Raw genomic sequence first — 18,647 nt, 5'->3', positions numbered from 1 at the left:
GGCAGGGGAGGTAGCGGGATGGCGGCCCCCCAGGCAGAGCGACCCACCCTGAGCCCGGAGGAAACTTCGGCCGCTTAAGGAACCTAAAGACAGTGTGGCTTGAGAGTCAAACGCATGGAACCGAGACCAGCGAGCCGGTCAGAAGGCAGGTCCATGCTAAGAAATTGACACTTGATCCTCAGTGCAATGGGAAGGAATTTTAGCAAGATGTGATATGAGGCCATTTGGGTTTTTCAAAGTTTGCTGTGGCAGCAGGATACAGAATGGCTTGGAGGCGGCGATGTGGGGGAGGAGAGCAGCGAGGAGCCTGCCGACACTGGAGATGGTGGCGGCTCCGACAGGGCAGAAGGGAGGGAGACGGGAGACAAGCACTGTTTGCAGATAAACTGTATTATTAGAAGAGTCAGGATGTGGTGATGGCCTGGAGAGGAGGGGGGAGCGGGAGGTGTCACGAATGACCAAAGGCTTGTGTAATGGGGCGGATGGTGGTGCCATCACCCAGAGGAGGGTAGGTTTGCGGGGAAGAAACTACAGTTTGGGGCACGTTGGGTTGGTGGGGTCTCGAACACACCAAAGTGGAGGCAACAGGGTGGCTGGACTTTGAGCTGCAGGTAAAGCCGGGGAGTCAGCGTGAGTGAAAGAAGCTGTGGATGGATGTGACGGCCCAGGAGGGCGGGTGAGAAGGAAAGAGGCCCCGGCCCCAGACCAGATGTGCGGTGCCCGAGGAGGAAGCAGACAAGGAGAAAGGGAGGAAGGTCCCTCAAGATAAGAGAGAAGACAGCAGAGTGTGAGGCCACAGCTTATCGTGGAAGGAGGAAGTGGTCCATGGGGGGGTGCTGCTAAGAGGTCAGGTGGGGAGAGGCCTGAGAGGCGCCCCGGGGGGCCCCAGGCGAAGTCGTGTGACCTCGCTGGAAGCAGTGTCCCTGCAGTGGTGAGACCAGGGGCCAGATGGTGCAGGTTCAGCATCTCAAACCACCTTACTCCTCCCTCTCCGTTGACACCCCTGACCCCAGGGCCAGGACTCAGAGGGATGGACATCTCTGGGCCTGAAACCAGTTTGCAATTGGTAGCCCGGAGGGTTCGATCCTAGCTCCAACACCGCAAGTGTTTCACACCTGAGGATTATTGGACGTTTCCCCTTCAGCACTGAAAGGAGGGGCACACAGAGGAATCAGACGAGAGCATCCCAGCAGCACGATGGGCAGACGGCTCACAGGCTCACTCCACAAGGTTAGGACACCACAAGTGATCGCAATGGGACAGGCTCAATTACCGTTATTTACACAGATGCGGCTCAGGGCTCATCTAACCAACATGTCTTCCTATTCGTGAGGGTGTGAAGCGAGCCTCAGGCCCGGGCTCCTCCTCGGCCTTCTGATCCCTGCCAGCCCAATCCTGAGGGTCTGGTGGTTCCGCCCAGGCCAGCACCATCCTCATCATCCTGCATCTAAAACCGGGCTGGCCCAGGCTCAGACTTCGTTTCTCCTGCATAAAATTTCGCCTTGGCTGCTGCTGCTGCTGTTCTATTTTGAACTCCCTTTTATTTTCTTTCTGTGTTTTGAATACTGCTATTTCGTATGACACTCGGAAGTGAGGCATTTTCTCTGACATTAAAAAAAATGACTGACGACTGAGACTCTAGGTCTCAGTTACCTAGACATCTTTGCAGGAATCTTTTGTCAATTAACGTTTATCCAGAATGGAGAAAAGCGAGGCCCCCCAAGGCCCCCACCACCAGCTTTATAATAATTAATCCTGGGCACCTCCCAAGGATTCTGAGACTAGCATATTATAGCGTGCTCAAGGGTTTGAGACTGAGCCAGGTCTAGAAGCAGAGCAAGAATCAAGGTTCCTCATATTTCCTCTCATCCTTCCTTCTCACCAGGATGAATGCTCTCAACTAAATCATGCCACTCAGTGTAACAGTTAATGGCAGCAGAACCCAATTTTGCCTCTGATTCACAAAGAAAGCTCTCAAGTTCATCTTTACCTCATTTAAGGACTTTGGAAGTACAGGTATGGTCATGATAAGATGATACCACTGAAGAAGTCATATCATAAAGTGGTCAATTCTTACAAAAATAATATGTACATGTGACACAATTCCAATCAGAATCTAAAAGGGATTTTTCTTTTTAGAACTAGATAAAAGGACTTTTAAGTTCATACAGAACTATAACTGTCTAAAAATCACTAAGGGAAAAAACTAGTGGGGGCAACTTGCTTTGCCAGATGGTAAAATTTTCAGTAAAGCACCTGTAATCATCACCATCACCATCATCCTCATCCTCAGCCTCCTCACTAGGACAGCAGGCTATTGATACAGAAATGAAAAAACAGAAGCAGTACAGAGTCTATAATCAGAGCCAAGTACTTAAGAGAAATTAACGCACGACAAAGGCAGTATTTCAATGTCGTTGAAAAGAATGTGCTTTATTTAATAAGGATTCTGGGAAAACTGGCTACCCATCAGGAAAATGGAACCACATCTCATCACTACATATATAAGAATAAATTCCAGATATATTAAAATTTTTAATGTAAAATAATATAAATACTAGAAAAAAATTAGGAGAACTTTTTTGACCTCAGGATGGAGAGAGCATCCTAAAGAACAACATAGGAGATCCAGAAGAAAAGGGACAAGATAGGTAAGTCTGGCTACATAAAAATAAAATAATGTTGGGAAGATGACAAAAGTTCTGGAGATGGATGGTGGGGATGGTGGCACAACAATGTGAATGTACTTAATGCCACTGAACTGTACACTTAAAAGTGGTTAAAATGGCAAATTTGTCTTATGTATATTTTACCATAATAAAAAATAAAAATAATGTTGGTTTGGTAAAAAAAAAAAAAAGTATAAACAATGTCAAAAGACAAATAATTGGCTGTGAAATATTTGTTAAAGTTATGAAAAATAAAAGGTGATATCCCTAAAATTATAAAGAAGTTTTAAGTGTTATAAAGAAAAGGACAATCCCGTGGAAAAATAGGCAAAAGATATAAATAGGTAAGACACAGAAGAGGAAAAATAAATGATCAAGAGACATATGAAAAGATACTCAATCTCAATGAGATATCGTTACACATCTATGAGAACGGCTAAAATCCAAAAAAAGCTGCCAGCACCAAATGCTGGTGACAACACTGAGCAACAGGAACCCTCAGTCATTGCTGGTGGGAATGCACAATGGGACGGCCACTTGGGAAGACAGTTGGGCAATTTTTTACAAAGCTACACATAGTTGTTCCATATGATCTCGAAATTATACTTGTAGCTATTTACCCAAATGATTTGAAAACTGTCAATACAAAAGCCTGCACTCAAATGTTTATAACAGCTTTATTTATAATCACCAAAAACTGGAAACAACCAAGTTGTCTTCCTATAAGTAAACGGATAAACAAATTGTGCTACATCCATAGAATGGAATATTATTCAGTAATACAAAGAAATGAGCTATCAAGCTATGAAAAGACATGTATGAAACTTAAATGCATATTGTTAAGTGAATATTGCAAATGTACGAAACAACCTCACTTGAAAGGGGTGGAGGGGGAAGGTGCTGACCTAAGTAACTCTGGAAATGGGCAGCGTCTGTAAGGCTAAAGGAACTTCACCTGAGCACTGTACTCTTGTTGGTGAAGTTGTTTCCCATGGGGGTAGAGAGTAACAGTTCTTATTCCGCTATATATACGTACACTGGAATTGAACAATTACGTGAATGAATGCCAGGTACTGAGAGCCAGGTTCTCCCTGTGAGAGGGGGCGTTTACAGATAAGCAGGAGAGCAGACTAGTGAAATCCATGATCTCACCCATCCGTGGATTAGAGTCAGAGACATCAGCGTGAACGCATGTTCAGCTTAACATAGATACAGAGGGTTACATACAGAAATGACTACAGCTCTGTGCATATACACACGTACATTACCTTGCTCTGTCAGCTGAGAGGGCCTAGCAGCAACCACACCCCGGAACAACAAGTACACTAGTGCCCAGGTCTTGCTTTCGAATACCATTCTCCAATGAAGGGAACCGGGGCTCCTTGCAGAAAACGGATGACTCTAGGTAGGGCAGGAAAACACAAGATGGGGCTGGAGCATCTCACAGTGCCAGAAAGTGAGGAAGTGCTAAAGCAAAAACAAAAAACAAACCCTACACTGATGGGGGTATGTCAAAGGGACACAAATATCCATGGGCCCATACTGCCATAAATGGATGGATGGATAGATGGATGGATGGATGGATGGATGGATAGGGGAGAATAAATAAATCTTCTATGTAGAAGAATTCCAAATAATTTATGTAGATACTCTGCCTTTAAGGGGGAGAGCCTCCCTACCCACTCCATAAGTCCCTGCACAGAGGGACTTCCTTCCAAAGAGCACTGTGTGAAGAGGCAGAAGAGGAGGAGCTTTACGGCGGCGAAAGCTGACAAACAGTGTCTCACCAGCGGAAGGAGGTCAACTTCGACACTGATAGTATGTACACTTGACCAATGTGATGTGGTCGTCTTCCTCCCCAAATCCACAAGGCCAGTCTAACCATGAGAAAACACCAAATTCCAATAGAGGCGTTTTCTACAAAATACCAGACCAGGTCTCCTCAAAACTGTTATGGCCACCAAAAATACGGACAGTCTGAAACTGTTACAGCCAAGGGAAGCCTAGGGACACATGACAACTAAATGCAACATGGTATCCTAAATGGGATCCTGGAACAGAAAAAGGACATTATGTAAAAACTAAGGAAATCTGAATGAAGTTGGACTTTAGTTAATGATAATGTTATACTTGTTCATTAATTATAACAAATGTACCACACTAATGTAAGATGTTAATAACAGAGGAACCTGGGTGCAGGGTATATGGGAACTCTTTATATGATCTTCTCAATTTTTCTGTAAATCTACAACTCTCCTAAAAAATGAAATCTATCAAAACACACACACACACACACACACACACACACACACACTCTCTCTCTCTTTCTCTCTCTCTCTCTCTCTCTCTCTTTTACCCAGCATACCACTTCTGGGAATACACCTTATATAAATAAAAGCATAGTTGCATAAAAATATACGTACAAGGATATTTATCGCAGCATTGTTTGTGAAGGCAAAAAATTGGAAACAACAAAAATGTCCTTTGATAGAAGAGGATGACTCAGTAAACTGTGGTCCATTTAAACATGAAATAGGAAACACTATGCAGGTATTAAAAAGAATGAAATTAATAGAGGTCTGTCTATTAATCTAACGACAGTGATGTATTATTGAGTGAAAAAGGAGAGCTACTGAGTAATTTTATAAAAATAGATGACAATGGTATATTAAAACATATAAACAAATTATTCTATTTTCACATATTATTTGTTATATATTATTATTTAAAAGATATATGAGCCCTACTCTGTGCTGGACATTAATCTAAGCTCTGGGATTACAATATTTAACAAAGCTGACAAAAATCTCTGCTCTCAGGAGCTCATATTGGACTACGCTGGATGGTGATAAGTCTTATGGAAAGAAATCAAGTAGGCAGGGGGATAGCATGGCGGGGGGTGCGATTTAAAACAGGGTGATCGGGGAGACCTCACTGAAAAGGTGACAGATAAAGAAAGATGTGAGGAAGGGTCATGAAGATTCTGGAAAAATGTTCTAGGCAGAAGACACTACGATTCCAAAGGCTCCGACGTGCACTCCTGCCCGGGCAGTTTGTGGAACAGCAAGGAGGTCAGAGTTCCAGTCACCTCTATGTCCTGCTGCCCATCCTGTCTGCTCGTCTTTTAATTTAACCGTCGCTGCAGCAATGAGCTTTGTGCGGATGAAGCCCACAGCCCTCACCTCAGCTGCGTCTGTATCTTTTGCTTGCTGCCCAGGGCTCCTGGATGGAGGTATGGGGCGCTGGTGGGATGATCCCAACACGCAGGAGTTAACACTCCACGGTGGGGACCCCGGCCAATGGGGACAGGCAGTGGTGGTAAATGCTCCCTCTTCTGGGCCCTGGCTCCTTAGAGACCTGCAGGAGGAGGACCCGCTGCCCCTGCATGGGCTCGTCCTCCTTCCCCATCTCCCTCTCTCTGTCCCCTGCTCCGGCTCCCTGCTATCACTGCCCAAAACCAACGACTAACACACAGCCCCTTGTCTCAGACTTCACTTTCAGGGAGGTGTACAAACCAAGACAGTCAGTCCAGAAGCGTCCTCTTAGAGATCTTCAGAATGGGATTCTGGAACTGGATGAGACACCAGGCAGGCAGCAACAGGCCCCCACTGCTGGTGGGAAGTGGGCCGAGAGGAAGCCCTGGGAGCCGCAGCGACGCGGTCCCCAGGGCTTCCCTCCGCCGTGGTTTTGAGTGAGGCGCAGGTCAGCTACACGGCAGCAGTGGCACGAGGAGGATGCGTCAATGTAATTATGGGGATTACTGAAGGAGCGGGGTCCTGTCAACACCTCTAGGTGGCGGAAAAAAGAGAAGAGAAAATGACAGGTCAGGTTAGCCACCAGTCGGGGTGGGAGTCAGAGGGTCTGTGGCAGTACTGAAAGAGACTTCTGTCTCTGCAAACACAGGGCAGACTGTGCAAAATCAGGCTCAGGACTCAATTTTTTTAATGTGTGTGTGAGGAAGATTAGCTCTGAGCTAACATCTATTGCCAATCCACCTCTACTTTATGTGGGACGCCCGCCACAGCATGGCTTGATAAGCAGTGGTAGGTCCACACCCGGGATCCGAACCTGCGAACCCGAAGCAGAGCGTGAGAACTTAACCACTACACCACTGGGCCAGCCCCTCTCAGGACTCAATTTTAGGAGTAGCAGAGATACAAAAGAGACCATGCACAAACTCAGCAGGTCTCTTATGCCAAAATCAGGGCTCTGGGGAGAAAAGAGGGACCAGAGATCTGGGACAGGGACATTTAGGAGGATGAGCCTGAGAATCTCAAATCCTCAAATTTCCCCAAACCCGCTGGGCTGGAAGCAGCAGCTTGGCCCCTTTGGCCAAAGGTGAAACGCTTCCTCTCACATGGAGCCCCTGAAAATACCTCACTGAGCAGGTGCCTCCTTGGGAGGATGATGTGTGTCCTCCTTGGATTCCACCCACCTCCTCCCAGGGCCCACAGGCCTGTCACCAGGATGGGGTTGCAGCTGTGCCTGAGCAGGGTAATACGGAGGAGGAAACAACTATACTCAGAGAATCACAAAACTTGGCTCAAACGTACCAGCAGGAATCCCAAGGGTTGGACCACGGCGGTGGTGAAGTGTAAGGCGAGGTGGGGGAAATTCACTGATATGGGAACACTGTCCCATGACTTGGGATTTAGTTCCTGACAAGGACACCTGTAGACAGTCTTCAATATGTTGTTGGCTTGGCTTTTGAAGGCTGGGCTGTCAGTAGATAAGGCGGAGATGCTGGAACTGCCCTGGCAGAGTACTGAGGAAGGGGTCTGGGGGCTCAAGGAGGTGGAAATATTAGAGTGGACGTATGAGGCAGGACTGCAGAACCCACCACCTGATTACGTTTCCTCGGAGGCCCAGAGAACACAGCCTCCACTAAGCAGAAAGGCAGGCACAGGGAAGGAGGTCGCCGGCATCTTTGAGAAGCCCATGGTGGCTGTCCTCTGTAGGCTGGTGGACAGGCTTGTCCTCTGCAGGCTGGAGAGGCAACCATGGAACTAGGCTCTCTGGTTCCAATGGCAGTGATAGGATTCCAGGAGCCGAGACCAGGTGCTGACAGCAGCAAGGTGCTCGTAATCACCATCGTGGGAAGCGAGGCCAGATGCCTTATTTCGCAGAGGTCTGTGCTAATGCACAGACAGGAACGCATCGTAGAGTTCCTATAGGTGAACTAGAAGGGCAGCTAGCAGGTGTGTCACTCAACTTGTATTACCAGAAGAAAGTGAGAGAGGGCAAACAGGCTGAGGTGTTGACTTGGACAGATGTCCAATTTTAAAAAGGAAACTACAGAACAGTATATACAATATGATAGCACTTGTGTCTGTTTTTAAAATGGAAATACATGTCCTCGTGCAAGCACAGAAATCCTCTGGAGCGATGCATGAGAGCCAGTGGCTGTTTGGGGGACGAGAATGGGGAGTGAAGGGCAAGGTAGGTTTCCTTTCACTTTACATTCTTCTGGATCTTCAGGTTTGTTTTTTTTTTTTTTACGTAAGCATACATGACTTTATCATGCAAATGGTTTAAAAATGATTGTATAAGTTCTTCACTATATTGTAAAACCAAGATAAACATTTTGAAGTTAGCTCCAGAGAGCTAGTTATTACATCAGCTTGGGGGGGGGCTACTTTCATTACTAAAAGAGCTATTTGGATTATTACTACCGTCTCCAGCTGAGAGGCGGCTATTCTGCGCCCTCTCAGTGCTACAGAGGAGTCATCTGTCAACACCCTCCTCCGGTAAAGGAAATGACCCCTCAGTTCCTCCAGACGCCAAGAACCCACGGCAGACACCCTGCTAATGTTCTGTTTTGGGGACTGTTAGAGAAGGCAGGGAGTGACATACGGAAGGAGGGGTACTGGGGGAGCTGGAATCACGGGTGGAGAGGTGGGGGCCTGAGGTTTATTTATTTGAGGTTTGCTGTAGACAAGAGGGATGGAGCAGAATGTGCCGGGCTGGTCCTCCGGCCAGAGACTGCACTGAGGTCTCTTCTGGACTCCTCTCAAGGCTAAGGATGTCCACAGTGGATGCTCGATCTGCTTTAGTGACTAATAAAGTATCTGAAAAGCACTAGGAAAGAAGAGATAGTACAAGTGTGGTCAAAACGAAAATTAGCACTGACACAGCCAAAATTAACGAAACAACGAACTGACACTGACAGATCAAATTATTTGTTTGGTTTTTAGGTGTGGTTGAAGCATCAGTTGCTGCAGAATCTCTTACCTTCCATATTCTAACAAAAAGAGATGGAGTTCAAAGATTTTCAACCAGACAATTTTACCCAACAGCATTTTCACTACAAGGCTTTTAAAGTTAATAAGTAATAAAGAAGGTTAATAATTAGCAAGAAAATATGCCTGTTGAAAGCAAATTTGTGGCCTGAAACATCAGTCCTGCCAAATGAAAAGATAAATTAAAACATTAAAAACATTTAAAGTGAAAGATACCAGCCCGGCCTGTTTAAAAAATTTTCCATTGCAAATAAAAAGTACTGCATTTTGGCGTGGTTTGACTGTTTCATAATAACTGTATGTAACACACATTGTCTACCTATAAATTTTATTTGCTGGAAACAAAAATAATCTAAGTGGTAAAAAAAGCAACGACATAATTATGCTTTTTATCAGTGTGCATTATGAAATCACACATTCGGCCTCCTCCTGCTCTGTGATATTTGATCTTCTCGAGTCGAGGGCGGTGTCAGGACGTGTGTAGGAGCATTTAGGACATGGACAGAAGGTGGTATGCACTTAGTCTCCTTACAAACGGGGGGTTTTTAAGAAGGCAACTAGCCAGCCTGCTGATTTCTGCTGCTTTTGTTCTGAAAGTATTTGTGTGGCAGCTTTATTACTTAGGAGTTCACTACACAGCAGGAATATCATCTTTCTAGATAAATACATCGTGAGCTAAGCCAAAAAAATCTTCTAAGACACAAACAAAACAGCCTGTTACTATTTGCAGTCAGCACGTTATCTTGTAAAAATAAAATTAAACAGGTCTCCACTTGTTGAACAAATAGGGGGAGACGATGATGGGGGATTTGTTCGGTTTCTGTCACTGTGGGTGAAGGCGAGAGAATGCCCTGCTTTGTCGTCCACACTAGTGACAACCAGGCCCCATAAACTCCCATCTGTCTCTACATTGGTGAGGAACCTGGAGGGGCCAGACCTGCCAGTCTCCAATGAGAACCTCTGCATGTGAGGACCCAACCCGGAGCCTGCGGGCCAAACAGCGTCTGCAGACGGGGTGTGTGGCCTGAATGGTGTTTCACATTTTTTAAATTGCTTGTCCACGTTTTAAAGCTGGATTTCATTCTCACTAAAAGAAACGGTGGAGAAATGGCTGATTCCAGAGCGGGGGCAGGACGGGCCTGGGACATTCTGGTGGGCCGCACAGTTAAGAAGGACTTGAGGAATGACCTGCATCTGTCAGGACAAGGAGCTGGATCCCAGGAGCCCCAGGGGCCAGCGCGGGCAATTGGAGAATCAAACAGAAGAAGGACAATGATGGTTTGTAACACGTTGAATAAAAAACAAATCCACAAATTCACAGTGATACTAAAAAGTACGTGTGTGGGTGGGGTGATGGTGAAGGAAAGCTCTTTTTTTTTTTTATAGAAAAATTATAACCAATGAATGTAGAAAGAATTATTGCAAATCACCATTTTACAATAACTGTTATGATAACTGACTGAGGCAAGGATCTTTGGGTGAAAGTTGCTGGGGAGCGGGGAGTCACACAGTTTCAAGAGATCACCCCTCAGATTACTTATTAATGATAAAGGAGAAAACGTTTCTTTGCAATCGAGAAATCTGGCAGACCCATCTTAACCAACAGATTATATGAGATATATAAATTGTGGGACAAGCCACCACCATGTACCTCCTGATGAGGACCATGTGATGGACACGGCCTCACCCACGCAGCGTTCTTGCTGAAAACATCCCCGCTGTGTCACATTGTGTGGAAACAGCCAGACAGTCTACGTGGAGGCACATTCTGCAAAACACCTGACCTGGACCCTTCAAAAATGCCAGTATCACGAAAGACCAAAATAAGAACTAAAACCTGTGGAGCTGTGTAAACTAAAGAAGACTAAAGAGACACGGCAACTAAATGCAAAGTATCGTCACTGATTAGATCCTGGATTACACGTATAGTTACAGAACGATTATTGGGATGATATGAGAAATCTGAGCACAGACTGTATATGAGATAATAGTATTGAGTCAATGACGAGTTCTGGAGTGTAGAAATCATACTGTGCTTACACAGGAGAACATCTTTGTTCTGGGAAAGTCATACTGCGTAGTTGGGGAATGGTTCAGCCAAAAAAGTGTGTGTGTGTGTGTGTGTGTGACAGACACAGAAAGGAAATAAAGCAGAATTCTAACAACCGATTAATGAACCTGGCTAAGAGTATGCAGGAATTCATCGTATTATTCTTTCCACTTGTACATATTTTGAAAATTTTTTCAAAACAAAAAATTGTAGGGAAAAACCCAGGAGATTTTACATAAAATTCTAATTTCTGGCTTTTTAAAAAAGGACTGTGAAAATCTAGCGCTCTGGGCCTGCACCTGTGCATCCTAGGTAATGACACTGCACTCTGCCCACGTCTACTGGGTCACCAAATGGCAATATATCATTCCTTCTACATGCTTGTCTCTCTGGTTTTTCTTATCTTCTGGAGGGAGGGTTGTCACAGACAACGTCCTAGCTGCTGCTTTTGGGCCATGACTGATGTGAGTCCTGATCTACTCTGACACCCCCGTACCACCTGCCACACTGCCGAAGGTCTGCCCAGGCACCTCACAGTGGCGCTGTGCCACCCTTCACCTGCACCCCTCCGGAAGCATCTACTCTTTCCACCACTGCTGGTTGGAATTCTTTGCCTCCTCTTCCAATAGTACTACCATTTTCATTCCACAGCAGGACGTGCAGCAGCACGGAGGCTAGGGGCCTTAGTAATGCAGTTATTCTGGGCTGGTCCGCTCACATTTGCTTTGAACCACACAGGCCTTTTCTTGCCGGACACACAGATATTCCCCAGGGGGCTTGGGGGGGTTCAAGTACAGTCACCTGCTTTATGCAGAAACCTCGCCCCACAGGGCCTGTGATGACACCAGCCCATCATGCCAGACTGCTTGATTTAAGGTGGCTTTCTTTCAGGGACCCTGTCTCTCTCTGTAATCCGGCTTCTGTCATGACCGCCCCACCTCCCATTCAAAACATCTTTATATGCTTGAACTCTACTTATGGAAAGCGGTTGAATTCTTTCCTGAAGGGCTCATGGGTCACATGCAAATCAGAAGACGTCATACATCCTAGTGAAGAATTTCTGCACCCATAGCTTGGAGATAGCCGTGGGTCCTGTTACATAAAGATTAGGGATAGTGTACGTAAAGAACCTAGCAACATTCCAAATAACATAACAGGCAGCCTAATCTCCTAGCCGGTCCGTGAACTGGTCTTTTATTATGCTGTAAGACCTATTTCTGCTCATGGTCCAGCTTAGTAGCTCAAGGTCGTGGCTCCAGGAATTCTCTCCCTCCACCAACATCGAGTTTTCTCTCTACTGGATTGATAACCGTTAGCATACAAATATTCTTCTTTCTCCCACGTTAAAAACAACAACTACAAAAACTCTTGACCCCACGCCCTTCCAAGCACCTCCTGCCCCATTTCTGGGCTTCCTTTTATAATGAAACTCCTCAAAAGAGTTGCCTACGTCACCGTCTCCACTCTGCCCTTCTCGTCCCCGCTTGAACCCTCTCTGATGGAGCTTCCATCCTAGCCCTCCACCCAAACAGCTCTTGTCAAGATCTCAAATGACCCTCATATTTTCAAAGCCAATGGCTCATTCTAAGTCTGTACTAATGGTGACCTTTGACACCAATGACCATCCCCTCATTCTTGAAACATTTTCTTCACTAAGCTTTTATGAACGTTGCTCTTGGGTTTCTTCTGGGCTCTTTTTTTTTTTTTTTTCGGAGATCTTCTATCCCGAAGATCACCCCTTCCTGCCTCCTTTGCTGGTTCCTCCTTGCCTACCTGACCTTTGGATGCTGGAGCCCCCGGGTTCAGTCCTGGGTATTTGTCTCCCCAGGGTGATCTCACCCAAGGTCACTGCTTTCAACACCACCGCTGTGCTGATGTCTCCCAACTTTGCATCTCCAACCTGGACTTTCCCCTCAATGCCAGACTTGTGTACTTAACTGCCCACTTTACGGTCTCCTTGGATTTGCATCTCAAACTTAACATATCTAACACAGACCTCTCAACTTCCTTTCCTCCAAACTTGCACCTGGGTCTCCCTGTCACAGTGAATGAGCTCTTCCTTCTTCCAGTTCCTCAAGTCAAGAACTTTGGAGTCATTCTTGATTCCTCATCCAACAATTGGATTCCTACGAGCTCTTCTCTCAGAAAAATCTTGACTCTGACCACCTCCACCACTACCTCTCTGACCAAACCCCTCTCCTCACACCTGGATTACTCCAACAGTCTCTAACTCATCTTCCTGCTCCTGGAGCTGGAGCGACCAGCAGCAAGAGGAATCCTTCCAGAATGTAAGTCATGCCAGGGCACCCCTCTGTTCAAAACCCTCTGATGGCTCCCACCTCAGTCACAGTAAAACCCACGTGGTGCACAGGCCCTCACATCTGAGCCCTTATCTCCCTAACTTCACCTCCTATGACTCGCTCTCACTCTCGCTTACTCTGTGACACACTCATCTTTGCTCCTCCTAGAACACGCCAGAACACTCACTTGATCCTGCCTTGGGGCCTCTGTACTAACTATTCCTTCTGCCTGGAATGCTCTCCCCTGGAGCTTCATGAGTCAACCCTTCTCATCATCTCCTGGTCTCTCTTCAAATGCCAGTCGTCAGAAAGGCTTTCCTAACCCCTGTATAGGAAAGCAAGCCCCTCCACCACCCCTTACCCCTTATCCTGCTTTATCTCTCACCACTGACATATAATTATTTGTTTACTGTTGGTCTCTCCTTACTTGTGAGGGCAGGGGCCAAGACCAGAGCCTGGTATGTGGCAGGAGTTCTGTAAAAACCTGTCAAACTAACACGTCAACTCCCTTACGCCCAGGTATCTCACCAAACACATTGAAAATACTGAATTCCTTCTTTTTTCGTTTCACAAGGGAAAGTGAGTTTGAGAAAGGGTACAATAGCTGCTTTGAGCTCAGCTACTGCAGTATAATTTTATTACTGTCACTAGAATGGTACTTAATTTGTTCTTAAAGTAGAGTGTGAGCTGACTGATTTTAACTGGAGCAATTATTTGTTTTAAAGCCTAATTATGTAGCCTGGAAACAAAAGGATTCACAATTAAAACATGAAAGGGGTGACTGCAGTAGGACCTTTTGGTAAATGGTTTAGGAAGCAGTTTATTAGTACAAATACTGAATTTGTCTCGCAAAAATGTGTCACACACTTTTTCGCAAATAGCACGAAATAATGCTGTTTGAAAAGTGTTTCAGATTTTCAGAAAAAATGTTTTCTAAAAATATTACCAAAATAGGTTTCTTGATAGTAATTATCACACTCAAAAGCGTTTACCAATGGATGGTTACACCTTTATCTACACTTTCACATCAAGAATGGAAGCACTGTAGGTGTGCTGCCTTGGAAATTACACAGCTGGTGGCTAGACAACTCACTCTCATAATCTTATCTGCTTAAGAGGAAGCAACTATAATTTTTAAAAAAGTCCAATAGCAACTATTGGGAGTTGCTTTAAATTGTTCAATAAACAGTTTAAAAAACATACACACAAGGAATTCTCTGAGGATAGATACAGACCAAATTCTATTATAACATAAAATTCAAGGGACCACTCTGTTCTTCTGTGGTACGAGTATTTCATTATATCAGATACGGATCCCACAAGCAGGACCTCCCCTGATCTGGGGAATCTTTTTGTTCCCAGACATAGTACTCACTTTCACACACAAAACAAAATGATGTCACCATCTTCATCAATGGATAGTGAAACAAGAAAAATAAGGGCAATGATACACACTCACACATACACACACACACACCAGAGAAATGTATATATACAGATGTTATTTATAGGTGTCAACTACTCTCTTGGGAAGACTCTGCTTTTTTCTAAAATTATGTCTTTCCTAGTTTTTTAAAACAATATTAAAATGCCCTTTCTTTTGTGAAGTGATGGTGATAGTAGTTGGTAGGATTTTTTTTTTTTTTTTTTTTTTGCTGAGGAAGATTCGCCTTGAGCTAACATCTGTGCCAATCTTCTTCTATTCTATATGTGGGTCGCCGCCACAGCATGGCTGACAAGTGGTGTAGGTCTGTGCTGGGATCTGAACCTGCGAACCTGGGCCACCAAAGTGGAGTGTGCCCAACTCAACCACTACGCCATGGGGCCAGCCCCAGTAGTCAGTTTTTAAAAATGCTAACAACCGTATCCCAATCTGTAAAATAAATAAATAAATAAAATAACTTTTTGGGAAATTTTACTGGTCCATGAAATCCAAAATCTGCAAATGACAACTTTCAAATAAAAAAATCTTGGCTGGCTTCCTTCTTTTCAGAAGAAAGCCAAACTCCTTAGCCTGGCATTCAAAGCCCTCTACACCTGGTCTCAATCTACCTTTCCTGCTTTCCTTATGGTAACAGGAGCGGTCAGGGGGTCAGCCCTGACCTGTCCTCACTGCTTTGGCTAAGGTCACTGAGGTACCTTCAGCCTCAGCCCTCCTCGTTCCTAGTTCCTGACCTTAGCATGGGTCATTAAAACTCCAGCTCTGTGAGGGGTGTGCAAGGAAAAAAAAACCCAACAACTAGGAACTCAACTTAGTGAGCCACTGAGCTGCAACCCTCCCAGGGCCTCCCTCAGAACTGCGCTTTGCATTCCTCTTCCCACCAGCACTGGAGCCCTGGCTTGAACTCCAGCTCAGAGGGGGCCTAAAACTCTTGCCTGGACCTCACCAGTTTCCCCGTCTCAGGGACTACAACATGTCCCCTGGAGTCAGGCCCCAAACCCCAAAGGCCACCTGGAACCAAGGTGTAGCTACACGCCAACTGTCACTTACTGCAGGGCCAGACCTGTACCCCAGAAGCTCCTCGCACCCCTCCTGCTGGACCCCGGCTTCCTTTCCCTCCCTCTCTCCCTGGCCTGTGAGAGCCCAGCGGGAATCTCGGCCAAGACTTTGGGGTTATCACCTGTGTTCCCTCAGTATGCTGCTTTCCTCTCGTGACCTTTTCCTAGGAGAGACTGTCTGCCCTGCATGCCTTCTCTCTCATCCCATGCCTCCCGAAACTTTTCAAAGTCGAGTTCAAATGCACCTCCAAACACTTTGTTTAGAGGGTTCTTGCCAGGCATGGGGACACAGGCCCTGCCCATCAGGAACCCGGTCTCTTGGGAGTGAGGGCCGAGGGGAAATTCATCTTACTTCCCTTCCACGAATTAAGTGTCTGAAAGACAGGGTGGACAATTTTGTATAAACATTGTTTCAGGCACACAAGGGCTCCATAAATATCTACTGAATAAACAAATGGACAAAATATGACTTCATTTAACAAACCCTCAATTCATTTATTCAGCAAATATTTAAGTACCCATTTTGTGTTAGGAATATCACAGAATTCGGAAAAGTTAGGGTTCAAAGGGACAGATGCTACTGCTAATCTACTGCCATCGGCTCCTAGAGATATGGGGAGCCTACCTGTGTGCACTTGACTCTGGAGAATGAGGTGCTGTGCGCTCTGGAACCAGGTTCCTGTGCACACAAGTCTACCTTTACAGCACATCAACATTCAGTTATTCAAGAGAACACATCTGACTTTCCAATTTATTGGCAACATCTACCCTTCCTAAGAGCTTATTTTGTTGACATTTTTTTCAATCCAACAACAACAGTTATTGGAGGCCTGCTACGTGCCAAGTAACTGACACAGAGATAAAGAGGTGAGGTCCCCATCCCAGAGGAACTCAGTTAATTCAGGGAGCTGCACCTGTAAACACTGCATTGCTGAAGGGTGGGCGGAGGTGCAGAGAGGCATTCACAGGCCACCCTCAGAATCAGAGAGCAAGTACCTCTCCACTAGAAACAGACGGTCTTTCCTCTGGAATAAATGAACCCCTGAAATACAATTACCACATTCTCCTCTAGGGAAAGCCTGAGAAAGGGGAAAAGACCCAGCAGCCCAAGAGAAACCGTGAGTGTGGGAAGGGCAGAGGGTTCAGGCGGTGGGGTGGGCCAACACTGCTGGTCTCGCCCTTTGCGGGAGAGGGGCTTGGAAGTGTCTTCTCAGAACAGGTAAGAGCCTCCTGGTAAAGAACATCCTAAACCCAAATAGAGACAGTTTTCCTGTTATCCACCCATTTCATTTACCCAAAGCCTGCTGCTTCCCATTCAGGGTCCTCATCCAGAGACAACCCCACACACTCAATTCCTCGGGAAAAGAAGAGTGTTTGAGAGGCCTGGAGAGGTCGGAGAAGCAAGGGTGAGAGAGACCCCGGATGATCCCCTCCCCTCCCATCAGGGTGCTCTTCCCTGACAGGGTCATGCAGCTGCACAAGTCAGAACTTGGAGGCCCTAACTGTGTGAAACCACATTAACCCACTGAGTTCACTACATTGTCACATTCTGCCTTGCGGTTTGGGTTTCATCTTCACAGAAATTCAGAAAAGAAGCCTCTTCCCACTACAGGAAAAAAATGCTTTCAGCTGGTAATAATCAACTCCCCCTCCCTCTAATATCATGGTCTCCTAGGGTTAACTAATAAACATTTTTAAAGTGATCATTTCACTTCTTAAGAAGAATCTTTCTAGAGACAGGACATTATGATGCTCAGCAGTAGATAAATGTGAGGTATAATGAAAACCTGTCAGCTTCCTAGCAGTTTGAAAACAGGTGAATGATTAATTCTCTTAATGGACTGAGGATATCCTCAGAAGATAGTCTAGAAGTTGAAACATCACGAAGGCTAGCAAACCCGAGTTGTGGTAAGTTCCTGTACTATCAAAGTTGATGGCTCTTGCAGAACCAGATCTACAGGTGACATGGGAAGCAGCTATTGGGGAGAGAAATAAAATAGCCCCCAGCATCTCTGAAAGTGACACCACCCTCCTTCCCTGCACTGCTGTCTCTACTTCATAAGGTGCTTATGCTTTCCAGTTCGTCATATAATTGGCGACTTGTGCACAGAAGTCCATTTGTGTCACTGAGGACAAAAGTCCGTGAAGGAAGGAGATGTAACCACATGTCAAGGCATTTATTTAACATGGCACGACTCACTTTAATTTTTCAGTCCCTGAAAATGCACTGTCAAGCATCCATTACCTTGAGCATGCGGATTTCTCGAAGGGCGATTTTCTTTATGACAGGGTCATCTTCCGATTCCAGAAACCTCTTGATGGCCACAATCTGACCCGTGTCCCTGTTTCTGCATTTGAAAACAACTCCATAGGATCCTTCTCCAATTTTCCCAATTTTTTCATACTTCTCCATCACAGAGGAATAAATCTTCTTAAAATGGATCCTCACCTAGTTTGAAGATGTCGCTTATAAAATGCTGGCGTGAACGGAGCCCCAGTCACTGCCGGGTCTTTGTCGAGGACCTAGAGGAGGACAGGGACCCCCGCCGAGGAACCAGGCCTCCCCGGGCAGCGGCTCCGGGCGCCGTCCTCACCGAGTCCAATCGTGTCCCCGACCCGAGAGTTAAAATGTGACCGTGTCCCGCGGCGCGCGCGTGTAGGGTCATCTGTCTCCGCGTCGCCGTTCATCCATCCGATCCGAGCCGGTCGCGTTTCGGGTCTCTCGGGGCGGGGGAGGGGAGGGCAGGGAAGGGGGAGGGGGAGAGGGAGGGAGGACGGAGGGGAGAGGAGGGAGAGGAGGGAGGAGGAGGGAGGACCGAGGGGAGGCGAGGAGGGAGGGCAGGGGGAGGGGGAGGGAGGAGGAGGGGAGGGAGGAGGAGGGGAGGGAGGA

General features: G+C 46.1%; 1 protein-coding gene across 2 annotated transcripts in view; it reads right to left on the bottom strand.

The window, feature by feature from the left end:
- CDKL1 (cyclin dependent kinase like 1) overlaps window positions 1–18,444 on the bottom strand; it is a 45,701-nt gene extending 27,257 nt beyond the window's left edge. Inside the window, exons 1-2 of one of the 2 annotated variants that reach the window (XM_058540606.1) lie at window positions 18,207–18,444; window positions 18,003–18,105 (exon numbers count right to left, since the gene is read on the bottom strand). In XM_058540606.1, the coding sequence (XP_058396589.1) occupies window positions 18,003–18,011 (9 nt within the window). In that variant the 5' untranslated portion in view covers window positions 18,012–18,105; window positions 18,207–18,444. Of the gene's footprint in view, window positions 1–18,002 lie in introns of both variants that reach the window. The other variant, XM_058540605.1, reaches the window with a different exon arrangement.
- Between the last annotated feature and the right edge of the window lie 203 nt (window positions 18,445–18,647).

Source organism: Diceros bicornis, chromosome 5 (genome assembly GCF_020826845.1).
Source record: "Diceros bicornis minor isolate mBicDic1 chromosome 5, mDicBic1.mat.cur, whole genome shotgun sequence".
NCBI lineage: Eukaryota > Metazoa > Chordata > Mammalia > Perissodactyla > Rhinocerotidae > Diceros > Diceros bicornis.
This window is presented reverse-complemented; position numbering and strand designations above follow the sequence as displayed.